The sequence below is a fragment of the Myotis brandtii genome, unplaced genomic scaffold (genome assembly GCF_000412655.1).
Source record: "Myotis brandtii unplaced genomic scaffold, ASM41265v1 scaffold182, whole genome shotgun sequence".
In the NCBI taxonomy this organism is placed as follows: Eukaryota; Metazoa; Chordata; class Mammalia; order Chiroptera; family Vespertilionidae; genus Myotis; species Myotis brandtii.
In genome coordinates this window covers 1,649,141-1,663,726 of record NW_005356751.1, presented here as the reverse complement: position 1 = coordinate 1,663,726, position 14,586 = coordinate 1,649,141, and the positions used below count along the sequence as shown (strand labels likewise).

The following is a 14,586-nucleotide window of genomic DNA, read 5'->3' as shown; positions in this document are numbered from 1 at the left end:
AATTTGTAACAATGAAAATACATCCTGCATATCAGATATTTACATTATGATTCATAACAGTAGCAAAATTACAGTTATGAAGTAGCAATGAAAATAATTTTATGGTTGGGGTCACCACAACATGAGGAACTGTATTAAAGGGTCGCGGCATTAGGAAGGTTGAGAACCACTGAGCTAGGGCCAGGGTTCCTTTTTCTCCACAACCTCTCCAATACTTGTTATTACCTGTCTTTTTGATAATAGCCATTCTAACAGGTGTGAGATGCTATCTCATTGCAGTTTTTATTTGCATTTCCCTAATAGCTAGTGAAGTTAAGCATCTTTTTATATATCTGTTGGCCATTTGTATGTCTTCTTAGGAGAGGTGTCTGTTCAGGTCCTCTGCCCATGTTTTAATTGGATTGTTTGTTTGAATTCTTCATAAATTTTGAATATTAACCCCTGTCAGAGCTTTTATTTGCAAATATCTCCCATTCAGTTGGTTGTCTTTTTGCTTGGTTGGTGGCTTCTTTTGCTGTGCAGAAGCTTTTTAGTCTGATATAGTCCCATTCATTTATTTTTGCCTTTACTTCCTTTGCCTTTGAGGTCAAATTCATAAAATGTTCTCTAAGACCAAGGTCCATAATTTTAGTACCTATGTTTTCTTCTATGTAATTTATTGTGAAACCTTTCCTGACCACTCATTTTATTATTTGCACTCCACCTGAACTCCACACGTATAACAGGGAACCCCTAACACACTCTTGTGCTTATTCATTCATTTATATTTAATGAGATCAATGTCTAGCACATGAAACCTATTCAGTAAATAATTGTGTTTATTGTTATTGTTATAATCACAGTCCTTTCTATCTATTATACTATAAGACCAGTGATCATATCTTGGTTGTTTTTGCATATCTCAATATCTGGTACATTTCACCTGCTCAATAAACATCTGTTACATGAATGAGTAAATAAATAAAATGTAGGATTATTCCATTCATAGACTATATTAAGTTCAGCAGAAACATTCATAAGACTGAGGAATATAAACTAACTCATGCCTTACAATTTGCTCAGTGCTCCATGACTCATTTGATCAGAAATATAATATGTTCCTAGATTTAGTGTCCATTTAACACAGTACTTTGAGTCCAAATGGCAGAGAAAAGTCAAATACCTTTTTTATTGTTGACAAGCAATACAATGTCCTCAATAACCATCTTTTACCTTCTTTCCATCCTGAGCCTCTTCCAACTGCAAGCACATATTGAGGGGAGAGGGGAGTCAGGAACAGAACAAAGACTGGAGTGAGACTGAGGTTAGTGATAGAGTCTCAGAACCAGTGAATGGCTATTTTACATCATATTTTGTAATATTTCTTAAGCCGAAACCATTCCATGATTTATTTTATAAGTTGTGTCAAAATATTCCTGGCATCAAAATTACTTGATTTAAACATGTATCCATTTGATCTCCACAATAACATTGTGAGGGTAAACAGAGCCTGCCATCTGTTTTAAAGAAGAGGATACAGGAAATTTACTCTTAACTCAACTGGGATTATAAATTGTGATTTAAATTTTTTAAATGCAGTATACTGGGATAATAATGCTATGTTATCCCAGCCAAGAAACAAATATTTGCTTTAAAGTAACTGTTAGATTAAAAGTACTCTTTAGATTCTTAAAGGAAATATATGAGTGACTTCCAAACTCAAAAACCTCCAGAAGGAGGGAAATGTGTTTGTCAGCTTGTTTGTTTGTTTGTTTTTAGGTACTTGAATGACTAGCTTGCTCCTTGAAAAGCAGGGGTACAGAAATAAAAGGCCTGATTGTGCTGAATCCTTCTCTTTGGGCATTATTCAGGCTGGTTCTCAGCATGCTGCAGTCCAAAGGAAAGGGTCCAAGCACTGTTTAAAAATCTGAGACTAAAGAGCTTACTCAGCACTCTGCTCACATTAGTATTGCTTGCTTTCATCTTTAAAAGTCTTTTATTATACAGTAACCTTAGGTGGCTGGGAATATTCTCAGAATATAGGAAGCACCTCCTTGACCTAATTATGATGAAAAATGCTTTTCATCACTATCCCCTCTTTTCAAAGCCCCCTGGAACAATCAGGTTTTTAAGCATAATTGAGTGCTGGGGAAGAATTTTACGGAAGTGCAGCTTTTTGGTGGTGGTGGTGATGGTGAAGGGGCAGCTGACCCTTTTGGTGAGAATGGGAAATTTTAAAATAAAACCGACCCTTGCTGTTCACCTACCCAGAACTGATGAAGACATTCACTCTTAGGGGAAGAGGCAATTTTATTTTTAGTTCTGTTTCAGCATCTAGGAGTGAGAGTGTGTTGCAGCAATCTAGTTGAAAGAATGCTTCTTGAATTTCCCAATTAAAAAGACTCCATAAAGCTGAGACAAAAAGAGCACCAAGGGATGCTTGATATGTCAACCTAATTACAAAAGGCAGGCTTTTCTAAGGATTGTATCTCTCTTTTAACACAAGGTGGAATGGAAAAAAAGGGATTTTGGAGCAGATATCCCAGAATAATCCCAAAGCAGAGCCCTTCACACAGATTATCTAGCTTTTCTTGACAGGTGCACGGGCAGAGAAGGCGTTTGGTCCTCGAGGCAGTGTTTACTCGGGGAATTACGATAATGGTGTCCAAGCTTACGGCAATCGAGGTGACCCTGAGCACAGGAGCAGCCCTAGGACTGCGGCACAGAAAATACGCTAGCCGATCGGTCACCCTTCCCCCCTTCCTTTCCCAGGGGATTGGAGTAGCGTTGGAGTCGCTGACGCCATCCTTTCCCGCCTCTGGCTTGCAGGGAGCATGCGCTTCCTTCCTCACTTGGTCTCAAGGAGAGTAAGGCTACGCCCTAGCGGCTCCGCGGCGGGCTCCGCGTCACAGGAACTTCAGCACCCACGGGGCGGACAGCGCTCTCCTCCACCTGCAGACCTGACTCCCGAGCGCCCAGAACCCTTTCTAGTCTCTTTACTCGCTGCTGCGTCGAGCCCCACCCCCCGCTGGGTTCCCACCACTCTTCCTCCCTGCACCCGCCCTCCTAGCTCTTCCTGTTTTTACTCCTCTTTTTCATTCATAACAAAAGCCACCGCTCCGGGAGCCCGGCGCCAGGCTGTTTCTGAGCCAAGAGTGGAAGAATGGGGTTCCTTTGGACCGGCACTTGGATTCTGGTGTTAGTGGTCCACAGCAGCCCAATTCAAGCTTTCCCCAAACCGGAAGGCAGCCAAGGTACGTGGACACTTTCCTCCCACTTCCTTTTATTCGCCACGAAGAGGTAAAGCGTGGCATAATAGATGAGCTGCAAATCACCTTGCCTCATTTTCTGATCAGATCGTATCTGTGCATACTGACAGAGAAAATCCTTCTGAATTTAGAGACAGATCCCTCCTCACTTTTTATATGATAGAGCAATAACCTGGATTGTTTTGAAAGATTTTATTTTTGCAATTGGGAGAGGGGGGCTTTTCTGCCTTATCAAGTGGCTTGGGTTGTTAGGTTTTGTTTTCTAGTTGTCTTACAATCTTTCTCAGACACTCGATTCAGAACAAGGTTGGGGGAGAGGGAGTTCTTAATGTGCTAATAATACCAATCGAACTTATCTGTCTAATTGAAAACAGCTGGTAAGCCAAGTGTTAGAACTATCTGTGAGTTTCTGGTAAAAAAACAACAACAACAACAAGTGTAATTCTATTAACTCAGGAAATGCGGCAGGATAATAAGCAAGGCAACCTGATGGTCATTGTTATTGTATACTCTTGATAATCTTTGTTAACATATATTTTTGTTTCATGGTTATCCAAAATATGTCTCCTAATATTGGTTTGTCTTTATGAAGATTTTATTTTAAAGAGATATATTGTGTCTGTCCAAAACACAATTAAACTTATATTTTTGTGTTTATTCTAGACAAACTTGTACATAATAGAGAATTAAGTGCAGAAAGACCTTTAAATGAGCAGGTAGGTAAAAAATAAAATTAAAAATTCTATTTCAATTTATTTTAGTTGTTATAATTTAATGTAATTATGTTATGACATTTTAGCCATTTTGAATTCACAAACTTCAGGGGATTAATAATAAATTGACATAAACTAGGATGGGAAATATAATTTTGGTAATATCTATATAAAACATAGAGTTGACTATATAATAATCCAGTAAGATCTACTCTATTGTAAGATTGCTTAATTTATCAGAGATTTACTTTTCATCAATAGTGTAGGAGAAGGGGATTAATATCTATAGACCATCTGCCTTTTATTTTATCTCACTTACTCCTTATGATGATGCTTTGAGATAGAAATTACCTATATTTTACAAACAAGAAAACTAAATCCTATGCAGATTAAATTATTTAGCTGTCATTTTTGGTAAGAGGTGGAGCAATGATTTAAAACCAGGTCTATACCCTCTTTGTTTCACAGATTGCTGAAGCAGAATCAGACAAGATTAAAAACATATACTCTCCAGGTAAAAAGAAACTGTTTTGATGTTAATTTAAGTGATGTAGGTTCTGATCATCTTAAATAAAATGGATAATTGGGGTTTGGGGCTTTTCTTACAGAAAACAAGCCAGGTGAAAGCAATTATTCCTTTGTTGATAACTTGAACCTGCTAAAGGCAATAACAGAAAAGGAAAAAATTGAGAAAGAAAGACAATCTGTAAGAAACTCTCCATATGATAATAAATTGAATATGGAAGATGTTGATTCAACCAAAAATCGAAGACTAATAGATGATTATGATTCTACTAAGAGTGGACTGGATCATAAATTTCAAGGTAAATGAGGGGGGGGGCGGGAAATGTTGCTACCTATGTTCTCTAATTTGGACTTCTCATTGTGGGTTAGGAGAAAGTCCTATATATTTTTAAAAATATCTCTTATATTCTCACAATCCTCTATTAATCAGGTCCAAAGTTGAGATAAAGCCCAAATTTACTGGCAATGTACAAAGCCTAGCTCCACAGAAGCCCGGATTTTATTTGTTCTTTAAAGGTCCCTTTACTGCTACTTTGAAAATATTTAAATCTACTGTCTATGTTTTATGCTATTTAATATTTAGCATTTAATATTTTAACTATTAGTACCAACAAAATGTCATAATTATCAAATAATTAAATCAACAGTATCCCTTTCCCAATGGTGAAATACCCATTACTCCCTTTGCAGGGTTCTCTTTCTAGCCATAGCCTTTCTCCCTAGGTCAGTGAAGGTGAACCTATGACACACGAACTCATTTTTTTGGTTGATTTTTCTTTGTTAAATGGCATTTAAATATATAAAATAAATATCAAAAATATAAGTCTTTGTTTTACTATGGTTGCAAATATCAAAAAATTTCTATATGTGACACGGCACCAGAGTTAAGTTAGGGTTTTTCAAAATGCTGACACGCCGAGCTCAAAAGGTTCGCCATCACTGCCCTAGGTCATTCTAACCTTTTCATGGCTTCCCCTTCAGTTACCGCCTATGTCCTGACATCACATATCACTAGCCAAGACTTTTCTGAGCTATGGATAGATACATACATACATACATTATAATACACATATAGTTACACATATCTCTATATCTATACCTATATCATCTACCTACTTAATATCTTGCTTTAAAAGTCTCAGAAGCACCTCAAACTTAGCATGGCCAAGATTAATCTCGTAATATCTGTACACCTTACAACCTAGCCCTCTTAGAGTGCTCTTTCTCTAAGAAAGGCATTACTTCCCATGCAATTTTTCAAGACAGAAATCTAGAAATCAAACTACTTCTCTTTTTCCTGGCCCCTCCAATTGTAATCCACCAATCTTATCAATTTCACCTCCAGTGTCTGTCAATTTTTTTTCTCTATTTCTAATGACCAATGTCTAATCATGTCTCACTTCAACTCAGCAAACTCTTCTACTGGATCTTCCAGCATCCACTCTGCCCCTCTCCAACTCATTTTTCACGTAGCAGCCAGAGTGATCTTTCCAACACACAAACATGTTACTCTTTTGCATAAACCCCATTAATAGATTCCCATTTCTCTTGGGATAAAAACCAGAATCCTTAACATGGCTTCTGTAGTCCTGCATGGACTGGTTCCTGTCTACTTTTCGAGATTCATCAAGCACACATGATCTGATAAAAAAAAATCTTGTTCCTTTCTTCATGGCACTTAATGCAGTTTGCAATTTTACATCCCTAAGTGTGACTACTTAGGATTTATCTTTTTCTCCTAAACTAAACTGAAAACTTCACAAGAACAGAGACATTGTAGCCCCAGTGTCTGGGTGGTCATGAATTCATTGCATGCATTCATAAATGAATGAATGAATAAGAAAAGAATACATGAGAGAATAAATGAACTACGTACCTAGGCACTGAAGAAGAGAGTGTGTTTTCCATCCTGAATACTATTGCTTAGGAGTGACTGCAGATTGTCTTATATGTCCTTGCTCTGCTCCATGGCCACAAGAGAATTATGTTGATTATTTCTGCCAGAAAACAATTGCCAACTTTTATAAGATATCACAGCCTGAAGAGATTTCAGATATATGTTGTGCATGTAATAAGGTGGGACAGATGGTTTATATTATGACACATTTTATATTGCATACTACTCCCAGAATGTTTTTTCTTGAATTCTACGTTTTAACCTAAAATATTTTGGCTAGAAATAGACACTGGGCATTGCTGTATACAAAAGAGACTAAACTACTTTGAACTGACATTTGATTTAATGAAATTTAAAAACAGTCTAATGTTTGAATTTTTTGGTCAAACCGATTGTGCATTCAGGCAGAGGCACAGATCTGTTTGTGATCTGATCACTATCTTGAGCAACTTATTTTTAAATTGTTCAACATTTTACTACCATCCCAGATGGGTTCCGAATTACCAAGTGTCCTGATGACTCTAGGTTTCCCTTAAGAGTCATTTTAAGTCCACTTAAGATTACAGATATGATTCTTGGAGAGAAATGATTTATGAGTGAATTTCTGGTCTCCTCTCATACCCTGGAAATCCTGGAAACAGCATTTGATAGCACCAAGGTGACTAGAACTCAGAGGCACGCAGACTTACACCCCAGAATGGGGGGAGGGACCTAACTTTTGCGGGGTGCTTTCACATCTTTAGGAAACCTCCAAATGGGCTTGTGATGAAGGGCCTATCAATTCTCCTTCTCAGTGTGTTCTGCAGCATGTGTGATTCAGGATTTTTTCCAAGTTTCTTTTATGAAGTTGTGCTTCCAGACTCCTATGTGCATTCACCAGACAAATGTTCATTGAGCAATTACTATGTATCAGACTGCGAACTAGACCAGCGATTTTCAACCTTTTTCATCTCTTGGCACACATAAACTAATTACTAAAATTCTGCAGCACACCAAAAAAATATATATATTGCTGATATAACAAAAAATATAGGTAGAATTTTAATTCATTCACTAGATGGCTATTGTTGTATTGGCTATTGAAATTTTTTTAAAATATATTTTTATTGATTTCAGAGAGGAAAGGAGAGAGAGAAACATCAATGATGAGAATCATTGATCAGTTGCCTCCTGCATGCCCCCCACTGGGGATCGAGCCCACAACCTGGGCATGTGCCCCTGACCGGAATTGAACCTGGATCCCTTCAGTCCGCAGGCCGATGCTCTATCCATTGAGCCAAACCAGCTAGGGCTATTGTCATTTTTTTAATTTGACGCTTTAAGGGAGAAGAGGTCAGTGCCCCTGACTAAATAGTCAACTATGGCATGTTTTTTAAAAAATTCTTGTGGCACACAGGTTGAAAACCACTGAACTAGACAATAAGCTCTGTGCAGTTAGGGACCGAGCCTAAACTCTTTGTCACTCTATTTCCAGTTCTGGCTTATATTAAGACTTTCATAAAAATGTATTGAGCAAATGAATGTCAAGTGCCATATTAGATGCTGGAGATTCAAAACATAACTTGGCAAAACCTAACCAGGCAGAACATGGCCCTTTTACATTCACTTCTTAGAATGTTACAGCTGCTTTTAAAATGTTATAAATGTTGAACTCATGTTTGGCTTCCTCTTGATGGTCTACAGAGGAGGGTGAAATACCCCTTCACGAGCATCAGAGAAGTCATTCTGAGTAATTCCGTCCATTTTAGAGGAGCCAGGGGAAATCAGTGGAAGGTAAGGAGCAAGGCCCAAGGGTTGTTATTGACCCCATCCAGCGAAGCTCTGCTAAGGGAGGCCTAAGTTCCTGGTTCAAGGCCATACAGCAGTGCAGCAGAAGAAAGAGGCCATTTCTTGAGTGTTGCTAATGTTCTCCCTGTTGTGAATTAAATGTACTGAAAAGCTATCATCTCAGTTATTTATTTCCCTTCCCATTTATCCCTTGGGGTATGAAAAAAGGAAGACTATTGGTAGCTCCAGCAGGCAACCAATAGTCTTCCTTTTTCAGATCCTAACGATAAGTGGGAAGGGAAATAAATTCTTTTAATTCTGCATAGACCCAGGCAGTTTCTGTTCCACCTATTCCCAACAGTCTGACCTGTAACCCACAAATGGGAAAAAAAAAAAAATCAAACCGAACTGAGAGTGGGTCTCTACTCCTGAAAAAAACAAAACAACAGCCACCACAAAACACCCAGATGATGAATCCAATTTTCAGTCAGCCAGGAGAGGAACTGATTTTACAGAATGTTTGTGTTCATTAGTCACTCTGGTTCACAGGGTTCAAAGGGATCAGAGTTCATGGGTTGGTTGACAGCGTATAACCCCAATATAATGCCAGAAAACATCCAGTCCTCCCGGCATAATCACCCCATTTATTTTCCTTGGCTTCTTTCCAAACAACAAGACCATAGTCAGCTGAAGCTGCATAGACTTCCATCTCCACAGAATCGGAAAGACCATGGACAACATTTCTTGTTCGAATCCCCAGAAGCCATGGAAGGAAGAGGCAGAATCAGAATAGCAATACTAGGTTCTTCCTTCTTTAAGGGAATATGGTCAGAATTATTTGGGCAGAATTTGGCCAGGGATTCAATGTTTATTTTCTCCGGAAGATAATTGCAGTTCCTTTATTTCAAGTACAAATCCATTGTCTGCTACAGTAACACTACATTAACTTTCATATAATACTTTGCAATTGAAAATGTGCTTTTACATCTTATTTCATCTTATCCTCACAATCCCATGAAATAGATACTCTTATTATATTCCTCTAGAGCAGCCTAAGGATATATAGGTAACAAGACGTATCTCTGGGGCTATAATGCTGATCTTTCCAATCTGCCTAGAGGTGACAAGGGGAGTTAAGTGCCCTGTAGGCTGCATATATGAATAGACTGCTCCATGTGATATAGATTGGAAAAGACCAATTGACTCCTGGGAGTTCTCCGAGGACGAGGTACAGTGCTTCCTTGTCACCAACCCTACTGCATCCTCCCTTCCCTGAAGTAATGCTACCAAAGTATTCCCAGGAGAGCCAAGGATACATATTTGTAGTCTTCTCTACAGGCATTTACATAGATTTACATACTGCTTTGTGCAAATCTGTTGTCACATTTTAAAAGTTTAAATTCCAGGCACATAAATTAAGTTCCCTATTCTCTAGAGAAAGAGGCTTGTCACACTGAGCTGCTTTATATAAAGGCACTCTGGCACATGTTCACATAGAAGTAAACATTTAGGCTCTGTCTGGGTAGCTCAGTTAGTTAGAGCATTGTCCCAATATGCCAAGGTTGTGGGTTCGATCCCTGGTCAGGGCATATACAAGAATCAACCAATGAATGAATAAACAAGTGGAACAATAAATCAACGTTTCTCTCTCTGTGTGTCTCTATTCCTCTTCCTCCAAAAAGAAAAAAATCAATAAATTTTAAAAAATTTAAAAAGAAGTAAACGTTTATTCCAGGTTAGTCATTAAATCTTGAGTACACACTCTCTGATTCTAGGTGTGAGGCAGGTTCCCTCCACCCACTCGGTCCATGAATTGGCCTGCCAATGGGGTACATACTACTAATCTACTCCTTACATGGAAATAGAATATCATTATTTGATATATAGAAGGGTGCTTTAAGCAATATGGCATACTACATAAATATGGCATACTTCAAAATTAGAAGTATAATATTATTTGTATTATTAGTGATAATAAAAAATAGAGAGGGCTTTTGTGTTGACTTCAGATTTTTCTGCCTCTTATAATCACATCAGAGGCTTTCAGAATTTTCATTGTTATCCTAGTTTCTTCACTTGACATCAAATTTTATTTTCAAACCAAAAGTTTCTGTGGACCAAGCACCACTATAAATATATTCCAAACCTATTAAAGTGTACAAGAGCAAGGTATAGATTAGAAATCTAATATGATCCAAAAAATAGAACTATGTTTTCACCATGATGTGAAATTGTGATTGTTCTGTCCAGATGATCCAGATGGCCTTCATCAGCTAGACGGAACTCCTTTAACTGCTGAAGACATTGTCCAGAAAATCGCCACCAGAATTTATGAGGAAAATGACAGAGGAGTATTTGACAAGATCGTTTCTAAACTCCTGAATCTTGGCCTAGTGAGTCACATGCATGAAAGTAAACCAAATTCTTAATACAGTTTGGAATATGCTAAGAAGCTGAGCCATTTGATTCCAATAGCCAAATGTTTATAATGTGTCTACTTTATACTAGGTACCACAGGTTTCCAGGACAATAAGGCACCATTCTTTCCCTCTAGAAAAGTATAGTCTATCAGAGGAATTAGACAAGTACACTCACGCATGTGGTGGAAGCTACATAAGAACCGTAAGATCGTTGTTTGCCAGAGGATGAATTATATCCACTTGAGGTATAAGGAAAAGCTTCAGAGGAGGAGGTGTTGGAAGTGAGCTTAGAAGGATGGTTAGGATTTAACCAGTTTAAGTAACAGACATGTGTGAGGTAAGAAGGAAATAGCATGAACAAAGGCATGCAATATTTAAGAAACTAAGCAATCCAGTTTGACTCTGCCTCAGCTTGGCTCCCAGCCTTACACAGCCCTCGCAGGCTTCAGGGATGTACTAAATTTGCAGGTTTCAAAGGTTACCTGACCATGACTTGCAGCTAAGGGTTGAGAAACAATCCTCAAGATGTGTCTCAACATAAGTGTTCTGTGGGTTCCAACAGACAAGACTGACCACTTGCACGGTGACCCCAAAGACACTTCTTCCCAGGAGTGCTGGTCAATCACGATGAAGACCTACATGTATGGAGGCATAAACAAGGGTTGTCTGAAGGGGGGTCAGAAGATTCTCTTGTCTTCTAGAACTCTGTTCAACTACAGAGTTTATTCTAGATATTTTTTAACCATAAAAATGGGAATAACAGTCACATATGTTTTTACTATAACAGATCACAGAAAGCCAGGCTCATACACTGGAAGATGAAGTAGCAGAGGTTTTACAAAAATTAATCTCAAAGGAAGCCAACAGTTATGAGGAGAAACCCAATAAACCCACAAGCAAGACTGAGAGTCAGAGTGGAAAAATACCAGAGAAAGTGGTATGTATATGTGAATATATATGAGTATGCTGTGTACATGTGTATGTATGCATGTGCGTGGATATGAATGTGTGTGTGTGTGTACTCTAATCTGCATATAATTAATACAATCTGTATATAATTAGTACCTCACTTGGTGCCAAAGAAGATTTTGGGTATGTGATATTTTTAGCCCACCTAAATATTCATGAAATACCAATAACTTAAAAGATATAAATGAACTCTACTTTGAAAATAATTTTGAGATCATGTGATATTATATTACACTAGAGGCCCAGTGCATGAAATTCATGTGGCGGGGGGGAGTCCCCTCAGTCCAGCTTGCACCCTCTCCAATCTGGGACCCCTCGTGGGATGTTCGTCTCACAATCCGGGACTGCTGGCTCCTAACTGCTCACCTGCCTGCCTGCCTGATCATTCCTAACTGCCCCCTCTGCCGGCCTGGTTGCCCCCAACTACCCCCCTGCCAGCCTACTTGCCCCATGAAGCCTGCTGTTCAGTCGTTTGGTCATCCCTCACTAACCCCCCTGCCAGCCTTGTCACCCCACGCAGCCTGCTGTTCAGTCATTACTGTGATGGAGTCCTGGACAATTTGCATATTCCTTTATTATTAGTATAGATAGTAAAGGTCACATCTTATATCCTGCAGTATAATAACACATAATATTATGTAAAATGGTTATTTCACATAACAACTATTTGTATAATCCCAGTGTATTGAAATTAAATATTTCATAGCTCTTTTGGTATCCAACTTTTGTTCACTGTGGATATCATTATATACCCCAAAATTATTTTTTTTTAATTAAAAGCTCAGGTTGACTTGATCTTCTGCCACACCCACTTTTATATCCCCCAGACCTGGTTGCCTGAGCTACCTTTACTCTACCCTGTGCTCCTTCACCTGCTCCTTCCTCTTTTCATTGGTTCAAAGGTCTATCATCCTTTACTTAGACCAGTCACTCATTCTTTCTTTCCCTTGCTGGACTCCTTGCCTCTTCATCTCTTCTTTAATCTCAGCCAAACTGCTGAAATTTTTGTCTTCTCCTTGAATTCTCTTTAAAACTCTAGATGGAGCTAATGATGGGAAGATATCAATCTCCTCACCTTTTCTTTGATTTTCTCCATCAGAATACCCAGGCCCCATGGCCTCTCATCCCCTTCAACATCCTATCCCAAACACAAGGAAAAAGAGTATATAGGCTTACATACTCCTGTTTTAGAGGGGGCTAGGACACATAAATTGGGTCTTGGTTTTTGTTATTAGGTAGTCTAAAAGCTCTCTTTTGTTCTTCCTACTTCCAATCCCCATCAACTGCCATCTTTTAAAACAGTTTTTGAAGATCTAGCCACTGTAAAAAAAAATTTTTCTAGCTTTATCAAAGAACTCATGACTTTCATTCAAGCTTACCAGTCTGAACTGAAACTGACATAGCTATTTTCACTATCTTTTACTCCAATTATATACTCCTTATTTCCCATCTCTAAAATGTCCATATTCTCTACCTGTTCACTCATGTTATCTAAATGCATCAATGTAAATAAAAAGCAAATGAAATATTTTTAAATAAATGTTTATTTAGGTACCATCCCTGACTGATGTGGTTAAGTGGTTAGAGTGTTGGCCTGCTCACTGAAGAGTCAAAGATTCGGCTCCTGGTCAAGGGCATGTACCAGGTTGCAGGTTGACTCCTCACCCATGAACAGGGCATGTGCAGGAGGCAACCAGTTGATGTGGCTCTCTCACATCGATATATCTCTCACTCCCCCCCCCCCGGAAAAAAATGCAATGGAATAAATATTTATTGTACCAAGCACTAGGAATATAATGCTCATATAAAAAGGCATAATCCCTGCTCTCAAGAAGCTAATGGAAAGGGTAGATGGTTTTCAAATAGCCATGAATTTTAATTGCAACTGCATTAAGTGCTCTGAGGAAAGAAACATGGTTTTATGAGCACTTATTTAAAAAATAGGAACTTGTCTTGGACTTAGGCTCAAGGAAGGCTTCCCTAAGAAAGTGACCTGAGCTGAAAACTGAAGGCTGAAGAGGAATTAACTTGTGACCATGAGAGCCAGCATGTAAAAAAGGATGTGTGGAGTATCCAAGTAACTAAAACAAACACAATGTGGCTGGAACTTAGGGAGAGAGCAATGAGAGATGAGAATGGGGAGGTGGACCCAGGTCTGACCAGTCAGGGCCTTATGAGCCATGTATGGATTCTGATTTTTATCATAACAATGGAAAAACACCAAAGGATTATAAGCAAAGGGGTTACATAGTCAGTTTTTTAAACAACTCTGGGTACAAATGCAGAAAATGCAGGATTGGGAATAGATTAGAGGTGGGTAGTGTACCAGTTAGAAGGTAAGAGATGAAGGCAGCTTGGACTAGAGTTGGGTAGGGGACAAAGAGAGAAATGTACAAATTTGGAATAAATTTTGAAGGTAGGTCTAAAAGGGCTACTGATGGATTGGATGGAAGAAAAGGAAGAGTAAGAAGCAAAAAAAGATTATAAATTTCTGTCTGGTTCACTGAATGGAGAATAGATCACTAATATGAGGACCCTGGACATGGATCAAGTCTAGGAAAAAGAGACTTGTGCATCTTTCTAGACAGCCCTTAAAATGTCACCCAAAAATCTCCAAGGTGTGACTGCTCTACTCCTGTTAGATATTCTGACAAGGTTTCCTATATCTTGCACCATCTTTCTTCGTAGAAACTGTGAACTCAAAGCTCCTCTTTTTGGTGAAAGGCAATTTTACCAGGAAACAGTCATGAGAATTGATGGAGGGGAACTCGGCCAGAGCAGAAGTCTAGAAATTCCCTAATTCCCCCCTGAGCAGGATCCAGGGTCTTCAGTCTCTATGTCCCAATGACTTTTCCATGTGACTAGATGCCCATCCTCATGCCTAGAAAAGGGTTTGATCCTGCAGGAGCAGGCAAAGGAGGAAGTATTCTTTTTTAAAAAATCTTTATTGTTGAAAGTATCACATATGTTTCCTTTTTTCCCCCATTGACCTCTCCCCACTCCCTCTTGCCCCCCCAGCACATGCTCTCCCCACCCCCTGCCATCCC

At 38.8% G+C, this 14,586-nt stretch overlaps 1 protein-coding gene across 2 annotated transcripts in view; it reads left to right on the top strand.

Annotated features, from left to right (window-relative positions):
• Positions 1–2,788: 2,788 nt before the first annotated feature.
• Positions 2,789–14,586, top strand: part of SCG3 (secretogranin III) — a 42,993-nt gene continuing 31,195 nt past the window's right edge. The window contains exons 1-6 of one of the 2 annotated variants that reach the window (XM_005863931.2): positions 2,789–3,233; positions 3,912–3,964; positions 4,430–4,475; positions 4,570–4,785; positions 10,401–10,543; positions 11,358–11,507. In XM_005863931.2, coding sequence (XP_005863993.1) covers positions 3,143–3,233; positions 3,912–3,964; positions 4,430–4,475; positions 4,570–4,785; positions 10,401–10,543; positions 11,358–11,507 — 699 coding nt within the window. In that variant the 5' untranslated portion in view covers positions 2,789–3,142. The remainder of the gene's footprint in view (positions 3,234–3,911; positions 3,965–4,429; positions 4,476–4,569; positions 4,786–10,400; positions 10,544–11,357; positions 11,508–14,586) is intronic. The other variant, XM_005863932.2, reaches the window with a different exon arrangement.